This window comes from Caretta caretta, chromosome 6 (assembly GCF_965140235.1).
Source record: "Caretta caretta isolate rCarCar2 chromosome 6, rCarCar1.hap1, whole genome shotgun sequence".
NCBI classification, from domain to species: domain Eukaryota; kingdom Metazoa; phylum Chordata; order Testudines; family Cheloniidae; genus Caretta; species Caretta caretta.
This window is the reverse complement of record NC_134211.1, coordinates 40,968,914-40,988,398: the sequence shown is the minus strand read 5'-3', so window position 1 is coordinate 40,988,398 and position 19,485 is coordinate 40,968,914. Positions and strand designations below refer to the sequence as shown.

The following is a 19,485-nucleotide window of genomic DNA, read 5'->3' as shown; positions in this document are numbered from 1 at the left end:
ATGCAAAACCATTACAGGCACCATTTGAGGAGAGGGAAGATCTGCTGCCCTGAATTTCGAGGACCCTACAACAGAGTTCCTGCTCTACAGCTGGCTCAGCAGTGAGTTGTTTGTTTTAACCTCAGTAAATGTTGGTAGCTCAAGATTTGAAATCCAAACTTGAGGGTCATTGTGTAAAATAGTATTTGAAACTGACGTTTGCACTAACGTTTTTATATTTCTGAAACAGTCAGATAGGAAACAAGCATGAAGGCTATGCGTGGTTACATTACAAACACACACTCATTTGCAGGGCTTTCCTTTAGGCTCTCATTTTAGTTTGCTTTTCTAATGGAGAAATTCAAACAAGGACACACAAAATAAGAGGCCAGGAATCACTGCTGAAGTACAGAGCCTCTGCCAAACTTGGACGATCCAAAGGGTGCAGGAGTCAAACTCCCTTGTCAGTTCCACAAGGAGTGCCATCTCCTCCCTACCACTCTGAGAAAACAATCAGGCAGTAGCTCTAAACATTCAGATAACAAAAGGTCAGATTGTACCTGTCTGATCCCACTCTTCATGCATGAATGGAGGGGAGGGTCTGCTGCCTCCACAGCAACATCGCTGCCTTCCTGGTATTTCTGGGTTCTATGCTGGGGAGGGACTTGGAAATGCCACATTCAGTGGGGATGAGAACACACATCATTCCCCGACTAGTCCCATGAGGCAGTCAACTTTTCTGTTGAACCCTTTCACAATGACAAACCCCTTTTAATGAGCTGTTCCTAGGCCCTTACTATGTTGGGACTACCAACAATCTGGATGGTGACACCAGCTGGTCCACAGCACATATCTGGCTAGCTCTTGTCTCTTAGAGATCTTAATGGATCAGCAAAATCTGTGGGTCAGACTAATGGTTCCTTTCATTGGAGTCAAACCAGATGATACAATACACAGGGAATTCCATAATGATCCCTAGGGTCTGATTCTCATTTGCAGTAAGGCCCTTTTACACAGCTATGACGGTCCACAGAGGCCTGAAAGTGGTGTAAAACTGTAAGTTACCCCCTACCATAAGGCCTCTTTATGTTGCTAGAGCATTGTCAAAGGGCCTTAATGTAAATGAGAATTAAACCCACAGAATTTTCTTCCATCCAATGCCCATTGAAGTGAGTGGAAGTTTTAGCACGGATATTAGTGGGTACTGGATGAGGCTCTGACAGCTGCTAAAGCCGAAGTTAAAGGGAGTTTTGTCATTGGAGTCAATGAAAACACATTCAGACCCTTTAAATTAGAATGTCTTTGGAGATAACACTGAGAAAACATTATTTGTATAAATATGTCCTATATTTATAACAATAATACATTGGACTTTTACAGCACTTTTCATTCAAGGACCTCAAAGCACTTCTGAAAAGGTGAGTCAACATCATTCTCACTATTTTACAGATGACAACACAGAAGTATAGAGGGTAAGTGACGTGTAGAAGGTCAACTAACTGCACTAACTTTTCCAAATGAATGAGAAACTGGATAGCATTTAAAAATTAAATAAAGGAATGTTTACATTAATGTAGAGTTTGTTAGACTCACAGACTTTAAGGTCAGAAGAGACCCTTGTGATCATCTAGTCTGACTTCCTGCACATCGCAGGCCAGAGAATCTCACCCGCCCGCTCCTGAAATAGACTCCTAACCTCTGGCTGAGTTACTGAAGTCCTCAAATCATGGTTTAAAGACTTCAATTTAAAGAGAATCCACCATTTACACTAGTTTAAACCATTTACACTAGCTTAAACCAGGCCCCATGCTGCACAGAAAGGCAAAACCCCCGGAGGGTCTCTGCCAATCTGACCTGGGGGAAAATTCCTTTCTGATTCCAAATATGGTGAACAGTTAAGACGTTGAGCAGGTGGGCAAAACCCACTAGGCAACTACCTGGGAAAGAATTCTCTGAAGAAACTCAGAGCCCTCCCCCATCTAGTGTCCCCTCTCCAGCCGTTGGGGATTTTTGCTACTAACAGTCCCCGATGCACCACATGCCATCGCAGACAGTCTCTTTATAAAGCTGTAATGTTAAAATTGATCTGAAGTGCCTTACAAACAGAAAGCAGAGGGAATACTTTTTTAAATAGAGTTTCGCGCAATATACTAAATGTAACAAAGGTTCAATCCTGGCCCCACTGAAGTCAATGGCAAAATTCCCACTGATTTCAATGGTGCCAGGATTTCATCCTTAGGCGCCAGTCCTGCAAACACTTATCTCCATGCTTAACTTGAAGCATCTGAATAGTGTGAATGACTACATATGTTTTAAACTTCTCCACATGTATAAGTGTTTACAGGACTGGGACCCTAATTTGAACTTTAATAATGAAATTCAAATCTCTGAGCTATAAATAATAATAATATGAATACTTTTCACTTCTATGGCACATCCCATTTAAGGATCTTGAAGTGCTTTACATACAATGAATTAAACTTAACAATGTCCTTGTGAGGCAGATAAGCACTGTTATTCTCACTTTACAGAGGAAGAATTTTAGGCACAATAAAATTAAAGGAATACTGGCAGGTCCCAAACTTTGATTTTAAAATAAGCAGTAGCAATGCTTCCATGACTTTTTAAAAAAAACCCCAGTGGAACAGATCTTTTACAAACAAGTAAAAATTACCATATTTGCATATACCATATTATACCCATTGTTCTATTGTATGAGCACCAGAAAATGAAACTGACACTGACTAAATAAAACTGACTAGCCTGTTTTCACTGCCCTGATTTTGCAAACACGTTCAGGTGTGCAAGCCCTGGTCTACACTACAAATTTATGTCAGTATATCTATGTTGCTCAGGGATGTGGAAAATCTGAACTGTAGCAAACTAACTCCCGGTGTAGACAGCATTATGTCTACTGCCTCTCAGGGAGGTGGAGTACCTATGCTAACTGAAGCCGCAAATCTGTAAGTGTAGACAAGCCCTAAGTTTTTGCAGGATTGGGCCCTAAGTGTAGTGTGTTCGCTTTTTTATTATTTTTTATTGTTTGTTTTTTAAAAACAGCATAAATACAAAAAAGTAAATACTAAAAGGTAAATCCAAGCAACATACAGGTTGACTTCAATAGGAGCTCCAAGCACAAGTGATTGCTGGATCAACTCCCTATAAGAAGAAAAATATAAAAGATCCTACTTTCCAAGGTTAACGCTCTCAAAATGACTGTGGGTTTAACAATGTAGCATCCCTGTGTAAATAAAAATTTTCCACCATAATTACATTGCCACTGTTATACTGGTATAACTTTCCATGTGGACACCCTTATTCCAGAATAAAAGTGCCTTTTTTTCAGTTTACCTTGTGTTGCTTTGGTAGGACTATATGCTGAACTGGAAAAAGGTACTCTTATTCCGGAATAAGAGTGTTCACAAGTGGTATTATACCAGTATAATGATAGCAATATAATTATACTAGTAAATTTTCCCATGTAGACAAGCCCTTAGGCAAGTTTCCATCGATTGCTGTGTACTGAGATTGCCACCTTCCTTAATCCCAAGTGGTGAATTGTCCTTAAACCATACCATACATTTAACATGGTAATCCTTACTGCTTATATAGCACTAATCATCTTCAAAGCACCTTAAAAACTATGACCCCATTCCTGCAAGCTATTTTGCATTGGTGGACCTTTATATCTGGGTAGATCCCCAAAAAAGTAAATGAGGATCGGTCTACATGGACTAGTTTCCAGTATCAGGACCTTCAATTAACAAATCCTCTCAACACTACCGTGGAGTAAATAATGTTCAAAAAATGGTAAGTATTTTCCATTAAAAAAAATTAAAATAAAAGAATAAATTGACTTTTTCCCAAAAAAACATTTTTCCTGGAAATTTGTGATCTTTTTGTCAAAACTAAACAAAAATATGTATTTTTATCAGGCACTAATAGAACACTTTTCAGTTTTGGGGTTTTTTTCCCCCTTCCCATTTTCACATTCATTTAGTCTCTTTTCAAGATGAAGATAAAGGAGGAGTGGAGTGGGAGGTCTGAACTCAGAAAATTGAAAAATTTTCAGTTTACTTAAAATAAAAACAATTTTTTTTTGTTTCAAATCAAAACATTTTTGATTCATTTCAATGAAAAATTTAAAAAATGAACATTTCTGTGAAAGTTTTCATATAGTTGGACAATTATTATTTGTTAATCAAAAAGACCACCCCTAGTGAATAAAACGGAGGAAAGGAGATTAAAGGTGGCCTAGAAAAGGTGGGGTGGAGGTGTGGGAGAGGAGGCCTTTTTTGTTTTGAGTTATTATTGCTTGCGTTACAACAACACACAGAGGCCACAAGCCACAACCAGACCCCAGGAGTGCTGGGTATTGTATAATCCTTCAGTTAAAAAAAAGTTCTGCCCCGAAGAGTTTACAGTCTACATAAATGATGCATGTATTTGATGCATTTAAAAGTCTTGAAGGTCATTTTATTTTTAAAGATTTTTTTCTTCCCATGTTTCTTTATTATATTAGAAACATTCCGTACCTTGTTTTTCCTAAATTACTCTATGGATGACTGGAGAACTGGTAATAAAATCACAATTATCGCAGAAGTGAAACTTGTTTGAGAAGGAAAGAGATTTTTATCCAATCTGATTACAACTATCTGTGTTGTATTTGTTTTTTGGTTGGTGTTCTGTTTTGTTTTCTTGGTTGGCCAGCTGGGTTTTTGATACCTATTTAATTCAAATGCCTAGTAAACAAATGAAAGGAAAGTTATCTTTGTCAAAGGTTCAATTAAGAACTATGAAAGAACCCAACCTATTTCTCGGAGTCCACCAATGAGACGTCCAGCAGAATCAGGAGGGGAAAAAATATATTCTTAATACTTTTAACATAAAATGAGGAAACAGAAAAATCTGGGAGGAAAAGTGACCTTTCACAGCTTCTTTATACATTCTTAAGCAGCAAAAAGGGACACACGTACCATTTGTGGTGTTTTTTTCCTTGGAAGTTTCCCTTTAAGCATGGTACAATCAGGTAGTTCCAAAAATATAGAACGAATGGATTTTACAAAATGCAATAGAAATATTTTATAAATTCTTTAAAATATTAATGAAAAGAAGGATTTTTGGTCTTATGGTGTCTGCAAACCAATCACTGCATCACTGTGCACATACAGAAGAATCAGATAGTGAAAAAGTGAAACTGGCCTTGTGTCACCTGCTCAAAGTGAAGGCAGTGCAAAAATTAAAAAAGCATAAATGGGGAAAATTATATTAAAGTTGTACAATTCTTACAGTTTAGTAATTAAAGCTGCTATGAGTAGACAAGAGTAGACGAATGTGGGTTTTGGTTGGCTGGGGTATTTAATAAATGACTTTTCACCTGACAGTACCCCTTTAGAGCGCTGCATCCACAGCCACAGGAAGTGTCAGAACCAGGATTAGAACACAAGAGAAACTGGCTCTCTGTTCTGTGCTGATTATACCATGTGTCTCTGTCCCAACACATCAAATGGAGGGGGAGGAAGAAGAGGCGGACAAAGTCTAAGGAAACAGTAAACATGTTTCTGATCTACTGCTGCTGTTTTACACTGATACATTTCCACTGATTTTTAATTTACACCAATGTGAGATGAGAATCAAGCCCCGTGAATGCAAGAGACTTGTACGCAGCTCAGTCAATTCAGAATTAATTGTATTAAATAGTCCTTTAAGTCTTATCCCCAACCCTTGCCTTCACACACAGAGGAACACACACACACACACACACACATAAAGGAGAAACTGAGATGTGTTGCACACATATAATTTTGAAAATTCCTTGAGAAGAAAGCCTGGGAGCTAGCATAACAGCTTGGCCTTCAAACTCAGTTCTACCTTAGACTATGGATTATGGTGTTTAGAATAAGCAACGCAATATAGCGGTCCCTTGGCATGGGCTTGTATACTCTAGTATGCTCAGTGCTTGTATACCCTTTTGTTCATTTATCAGCTTCCCAACACTCTTTCATCAGGCTGCATTGTAACTTTCCAATAACAGGAAGAAAAAAGTTCTTCGAATTCTTTATAGAGAGGCATTAACAAGGTAGTACAATGAGAAAAACAAAGCTGCATAAAAGATTGGCAGCTGCAGCAGTGTGGCATTAATACAGAGACTGACTGATAAAAAGAGCAGGTGTGCTTTTGAAGAAAGGTTTCTTAGTTATTTTTGTCTTTTCCAATTTTCTCACCCAGATTTTTGCCTGCTGATCCCCCAACTCATGTGTATGCACACAGCTTCCATTATAACACCCTGGAAAAGCAAATGAGCATCCTTTTCTGAAGCTCTCACTTCTCCATGATCAGAGACAACTCCATCATCCTGATTACTCACACTCACAACTCTGGTGACATATTCACCTCATCTCTCACCTCTGCACCCACATCCTGTCATTTCTTCCTCTATAGATTCTCTAAAATCCAGCATTTGCTCTCCATTCCTAATGCCAAAATTTGCCTCAACTTCTGCAATCTTTGGCTTTCTGTACTTCGTAACTCACCTCACTCATTCTCTTCCTGTTTAGTCAAGATTTTGGTGCAAAAATCATTTCCTTCTCCCATCACTCCATCTCTTTATCATGTCAGACCTTTTTTTTATTCTTAAGTGTTGAAATCAAAGCAGCAACATTGTAGTTAAGAGTCTGTTTTCATTTTCATTATGTTGTAAATTATAACCTCAGATTTTTAATTCAGACTAGGGAGTTTTTCAAATCCAATGAAACTATCTGCCAAACTACTTCTGGTTTAGAGATGCACAAAAATATTGAAATTAGAGATTATCATTATTATTATTGCCTATTTCTAGAACAAATCAGAGATGCATTTTGAAAAGTAAAATTTTTTTTAGTCTTTCAGCCATTTTCAGGACCTTCTGAAATCCACGATAATTTCCTGTTGCATTCAACAGGAATTAGAAGGGGCCCTTCAAGAACAAAAATTCTCTCCAATCTACAGTCTGGATCTTAGGGGTTATTCTGAACTCATTCTGTACACAGAAATTCTATTGATATTGATGGAAGTCAGCAGGGCAGCCTGAAGTGCAGAATGTGCAATGGAGATCTGCACTGCTGATAAGAGATCCACACTGTGGAGCAGAGGGGAGAGTTTTGCCCTAAAAGCAGAGTAATGTGATCTTTTCAGCTACAACAAAATGTAATTAAGGTAAACGCTTCCAAGTTTGGGAAGTGACTACTATTCTGAACTTATCCTTTTAGAAGCTCCACTGATGGTTTATGATTTTAGGAATATTGTTACTACAGGAGAAGTCCCAGGAGAAGGTGCTCAACTGTTGGACTGTCAGCCTCTTGACAGGATTCTGCAAAGCAAAAATGCTATGAAGTGGCATGCTACTTTAGCACTTTGACTATGCAAAGGCCCTATCAAATGCAACAGCGTGACAATGTGCAAAATCCTGGTTAACACAGGGGGCCCCTCTGAGGTCCAAAGCCATCCCTTTTGTTTTATAGTTTAACATACATTTGAGACTATTAAGAAAAAAAGAACTTAAATAGAAATAGTTGATAAGGATCTGACTTAGCCAAACAATGGGAAGGAAATTCAAAGTTAAAGCTAGCACTTAGTTCTTAGCACTCCCCATTGTGCCTAGATACTATATTGTAGAATGATTTTACAAGTCATACAATACTAAGGCATAACACCGTGAGGTAAGGAGCCTTAGATCTGAATTTCCCATGCTTTTGTTGGTTTAAGTTCAAGCCATGAACATTATTTTAACTTGGTATTTGTATTTCTTGGGACTAATTGTTTCACAATCTCTGAATCCTTGTTGTGAGTGGAATACAGCATGCGGCACAAGTTCCACTCACAACAAGGAAGACAAAGGATTCAGTGATCAGAGGACAATTAGTCCCAATTAGGCCTATTTTTAAAAAGAAAAGGAGTACCTGTGGCACCTTAGAAACTAACAAATTTATTAATAAATTAAATTTATTAACTAATAAATTTGTTAGTCTCTAAGGTGCCACAAGTACTCCTTTTCTTTTTACGGATACAGACTAACATGGCTGCTCCTCTGAAACCTAAATTTTTTAAGAAATAGGTCCCTCCGGCAAGTTACAGTGAGATCACTAAAGTTACAAGTGAACTTCAGAACCTGGCACCTCATACACAATACTGTATTCTGATGCGTTTCAACAAGGATATGTGTACAGTAAAAATGCTACAGTGACACAGCTTCGCTGCTGCAGTGCTTCCGTGTAGATGCTACCTACCCCGACAGCAGGGATTCTCTTGTTGGTGTAGGTAATTCACCTCCCCAAGAGGCAGTAGCTAAATTGATGGAAGAATTATTCTGTTGACCGAGCACTGTCTACATTAAGTCACCTTAACTATGCCACTCAGGGGTGCAGACTGTTCACACCCCTGAGCAAGGTTGTTAACCCAACTTAATTTTCTAGTGTAGACCAGGCCTAAGTCTGTGCCATTGGAGGGCAAAGTCATTAGCATCTAGAGGTGATGGAACACTATTTGTAAAATATGTTATGTAACAAATGTTGGCAGTTTTCGTCAAGTAGTTTATTCGTCAAATCACTTGTTCTAGCTTTCAACCAACTGTCCTATTGACACACCTCATTTTAAATTAGCTTCAAAAATCAAGGTTAAAAATACTTACATATGTACATGTGGAGGCTGGAACCTGCTCTGGTTGATGTTGTAGTGTGTAAATGCCTGGGTTGGATTTGAGCTGTATTCATCCACTGTTATGGTAACTTTGCCTTGTGAAGGAATTCCATGAGCCATCCTTCCTCCTTATAGACATGAGCAATTTACAACTTTCCAGAGCCAAGAATGGCGGTGGGCATTGTGTTCCAGCCAAGTTCTGAACCCAAGGATCTCCTCATCAACACAACAGAGTTCTACAAAAGGAAGAAGAATAACACAGACACAGTGTTTAAAGTCCTGAGATTCCAAAGAGATCAAATTATGGCTGAATTTCAATCTAGTCCTATGCTGATATTCTTTGGAAATTTCTATCTACATATTTCTAATGTACCCATTTATTTTAGTATCTGGCCACTAAATGTTAATTATACCTGCATCTTTTTTTTAAAGCTTCTTCACTTTGCACTGTTTTAAGTACCTTTGTAGTATGGATGGCTTAAAATAAGACTTTGTTTACACTACAAAATAATCTGTGTGGAAAGCCCCAGCTAAGTGCCCCATATTTACTATTCCTCTTAATTTTAAATAAACATCTAGTGCTAATTACAGCTGTGAAAGTGAATAACTGGGCCTAAATTCATGAAGGTCAAATGGCTCTTGTCAAATGCCTGCACCCTCTTCGAAGCATAGTTCACTTTACAAAGTTGGTTACATTTCGTCAGATCTTTTTCCAGCTGAATATAAGACAGCCCATCTTACAAAGCTATAACAAAAGGTAAACTCAAACCAGTTTGGTTCAAAGTATTTATATCTGTCAAAAGGAAAACTGGTATTTGAGCAGCATTACCGATATACTCATTCTACCTGCAACAAAACTAAGCTTTCTATACACTTTATGTAATCAAATAGTTGTGATTTATTTGCTGCTATTACCAGCCTTCTCTCAGTGCACATATAAAATTCTATTAATGAGAATTCTACATATATATACACACAAGATAAAAGTAAAACAAGCTCCTCTGCCTATACACACACGCCTGAGTTACTCACAATGGGCCAGTCACTAAAGTACCAACACCTTTTCTAGTGCACCAGACATCATCAAATTCCGGTACACGTACACACACACACGTACACACACACACAAAAAGCCATCATAAAGAATATGAGCATTCAGACTGGAGAAGCCCGGTGATCTAGCAGTGTGAGCACAGGCCTAAGAGCCAGGAACGCCCAACTTCTAATCTCAGTTCTGACTCCTTCATAAACTCATTCCGCCCCCCTCATCTGTAAAATGAGGATACCAAGACGACCCTACTTTACAAGGGTATTGTGAAAATTGATCAGTTAATGTCCGTAAAGCGCTTTCAAGCTCTGTATAAGTACTATTTATGGGCCAGATCCTCAGCTGGAGGATCTGGCCTTAAATTACTAGATGCAAGGAGCAGGTTCTTGTATTTATGTGTAAATTACAAGAGTAAATCTCCATTTGCTGAAATGAGAACATACAAACTAGGAGGGAGGAGACTGATCTGAAACTCAGGCACCAAACTATGCAATATTTTTCCTACAGTGATGCTCTTGGACTACTCTTAGCTCCCAAACAGAAGTATGTTTACTACATGCAACATTAAAATTTTGAAATCTTTGCTTTGTAATAAAAATATATTTAGATTACAAGACTAATTTCCAGTTTGGCATAAAAATATTGCAAAAACACCAGACAAATGGCATATGGCCTGCCATAGGCCATTTATTTTATTATTTTACAACCTCAGGCCTACCTCCGCTTCCATATGTTAGTTGGGCAAAGAAATTTCTTCATTTCAGGAATAGGATTCTCTCATCCATTTCCAATATCAGTAAAAAGCAGAGAAAATTAAACTAAACCTTAAAATTCTTACCAAGAGAGAGAGAGCTACTTGTGATTTTGTATGTTTCAGTGAAATCACTGTTTGGTCTTTATACTAATTTGCCTTCACAAGAACAATACTAAGGGTCTGAGGGATAAAATCAACAAGGCAAGATTTACTAAATCAAATCTTTGCCCCGTTAATTGTGATGTAAGATACATGTAATAACTGCTCACGAATCATAATGTGGTGGTTTTCATACCAAGTTTGCAGCTGTTTCCTTAATTTCCCTCACAATTATATTTTACTGTTATTTTGCATAACAGTAAAACACAACACCTGCTTCAAATTGCAGTCCTGTTCTAAGTACTGTAATTCTTTTGAGATACAAACTATTAAGAGTATGCAGCGTAAAAACTGCATAATTGCACTGCACTCAAAAGTAAATACAAATGAAAACATCTTCCCGTTGAAGAAATGACTGTCATTAAAAAGAATGTTAGCCATCAAGGCTTGAAGGGGAAAAAATACACATTTTTACACAAGAACTTTAGGGTTTACATAAATTAGGGAGTAGTGTGGAAATTACATGCCCAATCTTATTTTTTTGCAATCAAAATCTACTGTGTAAAACGGAGAAAATTAGAAGCAACCACAACCAAATTTTTGCCCAGACTTTTAGAAAGGCTATGTACTTCCACTAACAGTATAAGCAAAAGTCAGAACATTACATTTCCTATTACGAGTAAATCAGAAGAAAATTTAATTTGCTCATTATTGTGAATTATACACAAAGATAATATTAAACATCATTTTACAGTGTTTAAAAACCTATTACAAAAATATAAATTTCAGCTAATTAGCATACAACAGAAGTACTAAGAGGATATTGGACAGTCATATATAAAATACTTTTAAGTTGTTTCATTGTAATATTTAAAGTAAAAACTTCCAATAGTATTTAATTCTAAATATATACCTTTATGCTTAAATAAGACTAAGTTAAACAAAGTATCGAATTAAACTGAAAGGTAACAACGAAAATCCAAAGTGAAAAAAAATCAAATATATGACGGGGAAGCTGATTTTAATTTCATTTTCCTAATTTCCCTTGAATGTTTTATATACCAATACAGCTCACCTATCAGAGGTGTCAGATTATTATCTTTTTTAATGTGGAGTTCTTTGAAGAGAATGTCAAACAGAAGCAGAGTATTTCAGAACTTTCATAAACAAAAAGGAAAAAAAGGCTTATTTTTCAGCACTATTGTTCTTCTCACCCCCCTGACAGTAAGCACTCACTGAGAGGATGAGCACAAAAGGATAGCTGCCTGTTTTTTTCATAGCTGTCAAGTGCAACCTAGTATGCAATATTTGCCACTTCTTACCTGATAGATTTCTTGCTTAAAAATTAACTATAAAAAGGATATACAATCCACTTTATTATATCATGTTTTACTAATGATATGCCAGAGGTTATTCTGGGAATGCCAATAGCTATCTTTCAGCCTGTATTTATGATTTAAAATGTTATAAAGAGACACCTTACTGCATGGGTCTGTTTGTTCAGTTTTAAATCTATAAAATGTACAAGGCTGGCACTTTTTAAAACAAAAGGCAGACATTAATTCTATACTACAGCCTACTTTTCTAAGGAGTATTCATACTGAGCAGCTTTTACAATTTTATTTTAATTCTACCTGTAATTAAAACATTATACATAATAGCTCTTTGGACATATTAAAAAAATCCCCCTCAAATTTAAGCACTTGTGTGTCCTCAATTTGATCAATCAATGCTTTTGCTCTTCTGACTGGTATTAGTTGGAGAAAATTTCAGTCTGTCAAGACTGAAGAGGGGGAAAAGGGGTTAAATTAGATGTTAACGTTTTCTTTTCAAGTAGGCTTCCAATATCTGTTATATCAACGTTGATAGAGCAACAACATATTTAAAAAATACTAACACAAGCCCACCACAATAAATAAGATAGTTATTTGGTCTCTCATAGGTTATTGCAGGATGTGCTTGTGATTATTTAACAATTTGCCCGAAATCGCTGCAATGTTGTACAGTACTATACTTTTCATGCAACTCCAACTTCATCCTATCCATCAAGAGTGGTGCATATATCAAAGTGACACCGCATATACTAAGTGTAAACGTGTGTTTTAAAATTTCATTCTGGACAACACATTACCCACTCTGCACACACCTCTAGATAAGCGCTCGCAGACTTCAAGAGAGAGCGGGAGGCATGAAAAGTTAAATCAAACTAATGATGCCCACAGAAAGCTTATCCAAAAACTATTCACACACACCTTGAGTCGCACAGAGAAACAAACGCAGCGCTGTACATTCATAAATACCACCACCCTCCCACCTCCACACACACACCGACTTCCTCTCCCTTCATGTGTCTGTGGAATAAAACCTCATGGCAAGCCGATCCCTCGGTATAAATGATGCAGATGCCAAAATGGTTCTTTCTGTAGCACTCAGTACTAGGCGGAAAAGGCAGAAGTGGTACCAGTCTCCACACGCTACCTCCTCTAGCAGTCAGTCCATGCCCGGCTGCCGCCTCGTACTCTCTGGGCACCCTGCGTGCTGCTGTTGTGAGTACGCTGGGTGCTTGGCTCGCTCCCTCTCACCCTCTTTTTCCCCAGGCTCGGATCGATTGATCACAATCTGTGGCCAATGGCTCTGACACCGCACCATCCTGCCTTTTGTACAACATCCCCCTTTTCCCAACGTCATTCATCCCATCCGATCTTCCCCTTCCACTAGAGGAGCTGGCATTATAGCCCAGATCAAACACACACACAGCCAGAGCCCCCAGGAAGCACAAACCCGCCCTGCAAGCTCCTACATTTGCAATTGCTCTTGTGTTTATTATTTCCTCGGAGAAGGGGGGCATTTCTGCTTTTTTTTTTTTAATATATAAAGTTTCTATCCTCCTTTTTCCTCCCCGCTCTCTGAAATTAATTCATGTTATTTTTCCACGCCCACATTTGCACTAAAACTGATTTTGGGGGGGGGGGTACGAGGGACATATTCAACCAACAAGAGAATAAATGCTTTTTATTGCAGCTGTGTCATTTCCACAATCCCTCCCCCCCCCCCCCCAATATCCTTCCTCTCTAAAGGTTTCCAAGTGCCCTAGGCCTCTGGGATCAGGATTTCAAAGCATGTTTTAAAATGTAGTTCTCTCGCATTTAAAATAGACACAGAAACTCCAGCTCTGAATATAAAAGAAACCGGTTTCCAATCGGTACTTTTCTTGGAGTCTCGCTTCCCCCCGCCCCTCCGGTTGCCTGCTTTGGTGGGGGGGGGGGGGGGGGAGGAGAAAAAGCCCCCTTCAAATGCACAAAAAAATCGGAGCAAACGCTACATTTCAGTTTGAATGTAACTGTACTTTGCATTTCGCCCGCTTGATCTGCGTTTCCTTGGTCTCTCCAGCAAGCAAAATGCTCCCTGGCCTACCCTCCCCCGGTCGTGCTCTAACATTATAACCCCGATCACCCGAGACTTTCTAGTAAACAGCCAGGAAAATTCATCCCATTTCTCTCTCTCTGCTGCCAAATCACTTCCACCACTACCTCCCCCCCAGACAAGAAATAACGCAGTGGGGGAAGGGGGGGGCTTGCATGGGGTGGAGGGAGGGAGACAAGACACTCAGCTCAACAAAATAATTAGCTTTTCACTCTGCAAAAAATAAGCCCCAAACAAATGAAAACCAACCCATCCAGCTAAATGACCATTCTGGTGAACGGAAAATAAGCAGCCAGTTTTATTCTTATTATTGTTTAAAGCAGCCTGGCTCAGGCGCTGCTGCGCTAGACCCTGTCTGATCCCCTTCTACTTGTACATGACAAGGCACCTCTAACCCGAGGCTTTGTGTTTTGTTATTTTTCCATTTGATTTCTCTCCCCTTCTCTCTAATCGGGGTTGATTACCTTTCTTTTTCTGGCTGCTGCTGTGTGTCCTAGGGATGCCTTCAGTGCTGGGAGAGGAACCGATCCATGGGGGATTTGAGAGAGCTGGTTAAGAGAAAGGCTGGAAGGTGGAGATTGGTGTAGGCAGGGCAAAACCTTCGACCCTGAGGGTCCCCCGGCTGGCTGGAGAGTGGAAACGAGAGACACAGAGAGAAAGAATGAGAGCAGAGCCTCGATCTGGGAGCGCGAGCGAGAGAGACAGAGGGGAGAGAGAGCGAGAGCAAAGAAGGGAGAGAGCAGAGCCGTGCAGTGCGAAGGGACTGCCACTGGGGTCAGGGAGCAGAGCACCAGGAAACAGGGCGGCCAAGGAGCTCTGCACACACATACAGCCAGCCAGCTCCTCCTGCTGCTGCCTCTGACTTCACTGCCCAAGCAGGGGGGGGGCACAGCTCTTCTGCCAAACTGCTGCAATTCCCCCTCCCATGGAGCCTGGAAGAGAAAGAAAGGAGAAGCGCTGTGTTAGTTGGGTCAAAGGAGGAAGACAGGCAGAGCATCGCGTCTGAAATAAATAATAATAAAAGGCAGGAGATTCAGGAGACTTTTCTGATAAGGGAGCACACAAACCAACCTGCATTGTAAGACCTGCCCAGTCCTGAAGGGGGGAAAGCCCTCAGCTGGGGCTAGGTGAGAACAAAGTAGGCATACTTTAGGACCAAAAAACCCCAAAACTCTGTCTCCTCCAGATTTCTGCACTTCTGCTTTCCCTCGTGAAAAGCACATTTTCTGTAATGCAGGGGGTACAATGGCTGGTTGAAATGTGTTAATTGTTCTATAGCAAGAATTAACCTCAGTGCCCAGGAGAAAGCGTAATAAACATGTTTTTTTTAAAAGAAAAGGAGTACTTGTGGCACCTTAGATGGTGCCACAAGTCCTCCTTTTCTTTTTTGCGGATACAGACTAAAAACAGCTGCTACTCTGAAACCCATGGTTTTTTTAGTAGAGTTTGTTGGGATTTTTCTTTCCTCCTCCCCTTTCCTCCTAAGAAGCCTATAGTAATTGTGTCAACGGTCACATCAGAAGCAAAGTAAACACTGGAACTGTTTGTTCTTTTTCTCTGAAGACAACAAATGGAAGAAAAGACTTCTAAAACCATAGAGTATAAGTATGGGCAAAAAGGGGAGAGAAATGTCAAAGAAAACCCAGAAAATCATGTTGATAAATCTGACCTTGAAGAATGATGCCCAGTAGGGTCCTATGCATTTAAAAGTACTGCTGGCTTTGGCCAGCCTTAGGATATGCGTGGCAACTAGACCTAAATTTCTTGCTGAAGACAGCCTCACAGATCTAGACTATCGTCAGATAGAAATCCAGTGTGAGAGCAGAGGCGGCAGCGGACATATGCAACAAATTAACCATTATCCAACTAAGCAGCCTAAAATATATTAAGTCACAGGAGTTTTTTCAAGGCTGGTCATAAGGCTCTTCTGGGCTTATTTTAGGGTGATTATTGTAAGGCCCCAAAGAGATTTCATTTGTTTTGGCTAAAATGGTCCTCACACAAGTGAGTCTTCCTTCTCACCAAATAAAGGCAACATTTAAAGTACTGAACTGGAATCTGAACTTCAGAGAAACACATTCCACCACTGGAAAAAATATTGTCCTGAGATACTTGGATAGGGCACAGGACTGAGAATCAGAAGAGACAGGTGCCGTCTACTCCTGGCTCTCTCACTGACTTCCCTTACCGTGGGCACTTCTTTGTTCCTCAGTTTCCTCATCTGTAAATTGGGGCATATATTTACTCCAACTTGCAGATCACTTTGCCCACTTCACCCACACATTTAAGTCTATAAGTGCTAAGTCATTACACAGGCAATGTGTCTGAGAAATGCAACATTTCCAGTGAAATAGACCCACGGGACCCCAAATTCTTTTAATAAACTAATTAAGTTCTGACAATTCTGGGCCTCCTAGGCAATTCTCTTATATGCACAAATGAGTGGCAAGAATTTTTGACAGGTTTCAGAGTAACAGCCATGTTAGTCTGTATTCGCAAAAAGAAAAGGAGAACTTGTGGCACCTTAGAGACTAACCAATTTATTTGAGCATGAGCTTTCGTGAGCTACAGCTCACTTCATCGGATGCATACCGTGGAAACTGCAGAAGACATTATATACACACAGAGACCATGAAACAATACCTCCTCCCACCCCACTGTCCTGCTGGTAATAGCTTATCTAAAGTGATCATCAAGTTGGGCCATTTCCAGCACAAATCCAGGTTTTCTCACCCTCCGCCCCCCCCCCCCCCCCACACACACAAAAACTCACTCTCCTGCTGGTAATAGCCCATCCAAAGTGATAAATCTCTTCACAATGTGTATGATAATCAAGGTGGGCCATTTCCTGCACAAATCCAGGTTCTCTCACTCCCTCACCCCCCTCCAAAAACCACACACACAAACTCACTCTCCTGTGGTAATAGCTTATCCAAAGTGACCACTCTCCCTACAATGTGCATGATAATCAAGGTGGGCCATTTCCAGCACAAATCCAGGTTTTCTCACCCCCCCCCACCCCCATACACACACAAACTCACTCTCCTGCTGGTAATAGCTCATCCAAAGTGACCATTCTCCCTACAATGTGCATGGTAATCAAGGTGGGCCATTGCCAGCACAAATCCAGGCTTTCTCACCCCCCCCCCCCCGCTTCCCGGGGACACACACACACACACACAAACTCACTCTCCTGCTGGCAATAGCTCATCCAAACTGACCACTCTCCAAGTTTAAATCCAAGTTTAACCAGAACATCTGGGGGGGGAGGTGTAGGAAAAAACAAGGGGAAATAGGCTACCTTGCATAATGACTTAGCCACTCCCAGTCTCTATTTAAGCCTAAATTAATAGTATCCAATTTGCAAATGAATTCCAATTCATCTTGAATTGTGCCCAACTTGATGATCACTTTAGATAAGCTATTACCAGCAGGACAGTGGGGTGGGAGGAGGTATTGTTTCATGGTCTCTGTGTGTATATAATGTCTTCTGCAGTTTCCACGGTATGCATCCGATGAAGTGAGCTGTAGCTCACGAAAGCTCATGCTCAAATAAATTGGTTAGTCTCTAAGGTGCCACAAGTCCTCCTTTTCTTTTTAAGAATTTTTGAGTAATCATTAGTCAAGTTGACAGTGCAAGGAAGGAAGAAGGAATTTGGGCCAAAATGTTCTTAAGTGATCACTGGTTAAAAATGAGGGCACCAGAGACCAGTGGCTGCTCTGGAAGGATGTGAAACAGGAATAGATGTGGTCCTGAGGTTGTTCCAGCAGAGCAACTCTTCTTAGATTGATTAAAGTGGTTTTTGGAATACAACTTCCCATTTTGTTTTCCCACCTTTCTTCCTTAATTGATAAATAAGTCTTAAGTTCCTGAAAACATTAAACACAAGAATGCAAGATAAGCAAGAATAGAAAAATTGTGGTGTCTGTCTTTATTTCGACTGGGGATTTTGATTTATTAATACAAATTTTGATGAGATTATCTAAGGGTATATATTTGGGAATAGAAAAAGTAAACAAGTTGTTCGGTATGAATGACACAGGTTTGATTTTCTGGTTCGATGAAATTAAAAATGTTCTTCAGGTTCCAACAAACAGCTTTTTTTTTTTTTTTTTTTACATAAATGCTTCCTAGTTCTAATGGGAAAAAAGATCTATGTAAACATGTTTTTAGAGCCTAGACAATTTTTTTACACTTATATTAATTCAAAATGAACTACAAGAAATACATGGACTAGGCTGATGCCTATTAAAAGTTTCATTACAGATTTCATTATTTTGTAAAATAAATAGGTGCTATAGGGGTGCTATTCCCCTTGTCATCCCATCGCAGTCCCACTGCCTAATACCATTGTATTTTATCTCTGACAAACAGAAGAAAGGAAGGTAGGATTTGCAGAAGTGCACAAGGAAGTTAGGGCTACAACCCCCAATGAAAGTCAACGGACTTCTGCACCTAACTCCATCAGCCACTTTGGAAAGTTTCTCCAAATCATCTGTGAAACTGTACAAGAAAAGCATTTTTAAAGTCTTTCTTTAAGGATGGGCTCTCTAAACAAAGAAAAGTTTTGCACATCTTCCAAAGGGAAAGAAAGAAATGAGCTCTCAGACTCTGACTTAAATCATAGTACTGGTATGTGTTTGCAGTACTGGATAGATGTACAAGACTACACAATTCCTGCCCCAAAGAGCATACAATCTATGGGTCAGATTATGCCATCCATACTCATGCTGAGTAGTGCCTTACTCCATGAATAGCACCATTTACTTCAATGGGACTACTTCTGCAGTAAAGTGCTACCCAGTGTGTCTGAAAGTTTCTTCTGGTTTGAATACAACACTAAAGAGATACTCTGTACAGTCTGTATTGCTTTAGTGTTTACAACGTTCTGACATCTTAACTTTAGAGAGTTAAGGATTCTTGTTTGAAGAAAAGTATGAACTGGGAATCTGGTTGTCCCCAAGTGATCGTTAATTAGTAGCAACATATTCAAGTAAGAACTCTACAACAAAGACCAATGTTCTGATCACATTCACACAGGGGGATTTTGCCATGAATTACAGTGGATGCAGGCCCACACCTCCAGTAAAAAGGATATATTTTTAAGTAACGGGAGAAGAGAAGACAATTAAAGCAAACACTAACACATTGGATCAGTCATCAAACCCGAGAGAGAAGATCTAATGTTAAATCTATGAAGATCTCTACTCGGTTCTGGTTTTTGTGCATATTTGATAGGCAGTTTGGTTGACTAGATTAATACAATTAGTACACACAGAATAAGGTCAGAAAGTCAGAGAGGTCAGACTACCAGCTATCCAGACTAGCTAGAACAGGGGTGGGCAAACTTTTTGGCCCGAGGGTCACATCGGGTTTCCGAAATTGTATGGAGGGCCGGTTAGGGGAGGCTGTGCCCCCCACACAGCCAGGCGTGGCCCAGCCCCCTAACCCCCCCTGCTTCTCACCCCCTGACGCCCCCCTCAGACTCCTGCCCGATCCACCACCACC

The 19,485-nt window shown here is 39.8% G+C and overlaps 1 protein-coding gene across 2 annotated transcripts in view; it reads right to left on the bottom strand.

Annotated features, from left to right (window-relative positions):
* The window catches only part of MPPED2 (metallophosphoesterase domain containing 2), a 131,915-nt gene extending 117,076 nt beyond the window's left edge, over nucleotides 1–14,839 (bottom strand). Inside the window, exons 1-2 of one of the 2 annotated variants that reach the window (XM_048854840.2) lie at nucleotides 14,441–14,839; nucleotides 8,645–8,888 (exon numbers count right to left, since the gene is read on the bottom strand). In XM_048854840.2, the coding sequence (XP_048710797.1) occupies nucleotides 8,645–8,772 (128 nt within the window). In that variant the 5' untranslated portion in view covers nucleotides 8,773–8,888; nucleotides 14,441–14,839. Of the gene's footprint in view, nucleotides 1–8,644; nucleotides 8,889–13,031; nucleotides 13,191–14,440 lie in introns of those variants that run through there. The other variant, XM_048854841.2, reaches the window with a different exon arrangement.
* Nucleotides 14,840–19,485: the final 4,646 nt, after the last annotated feature.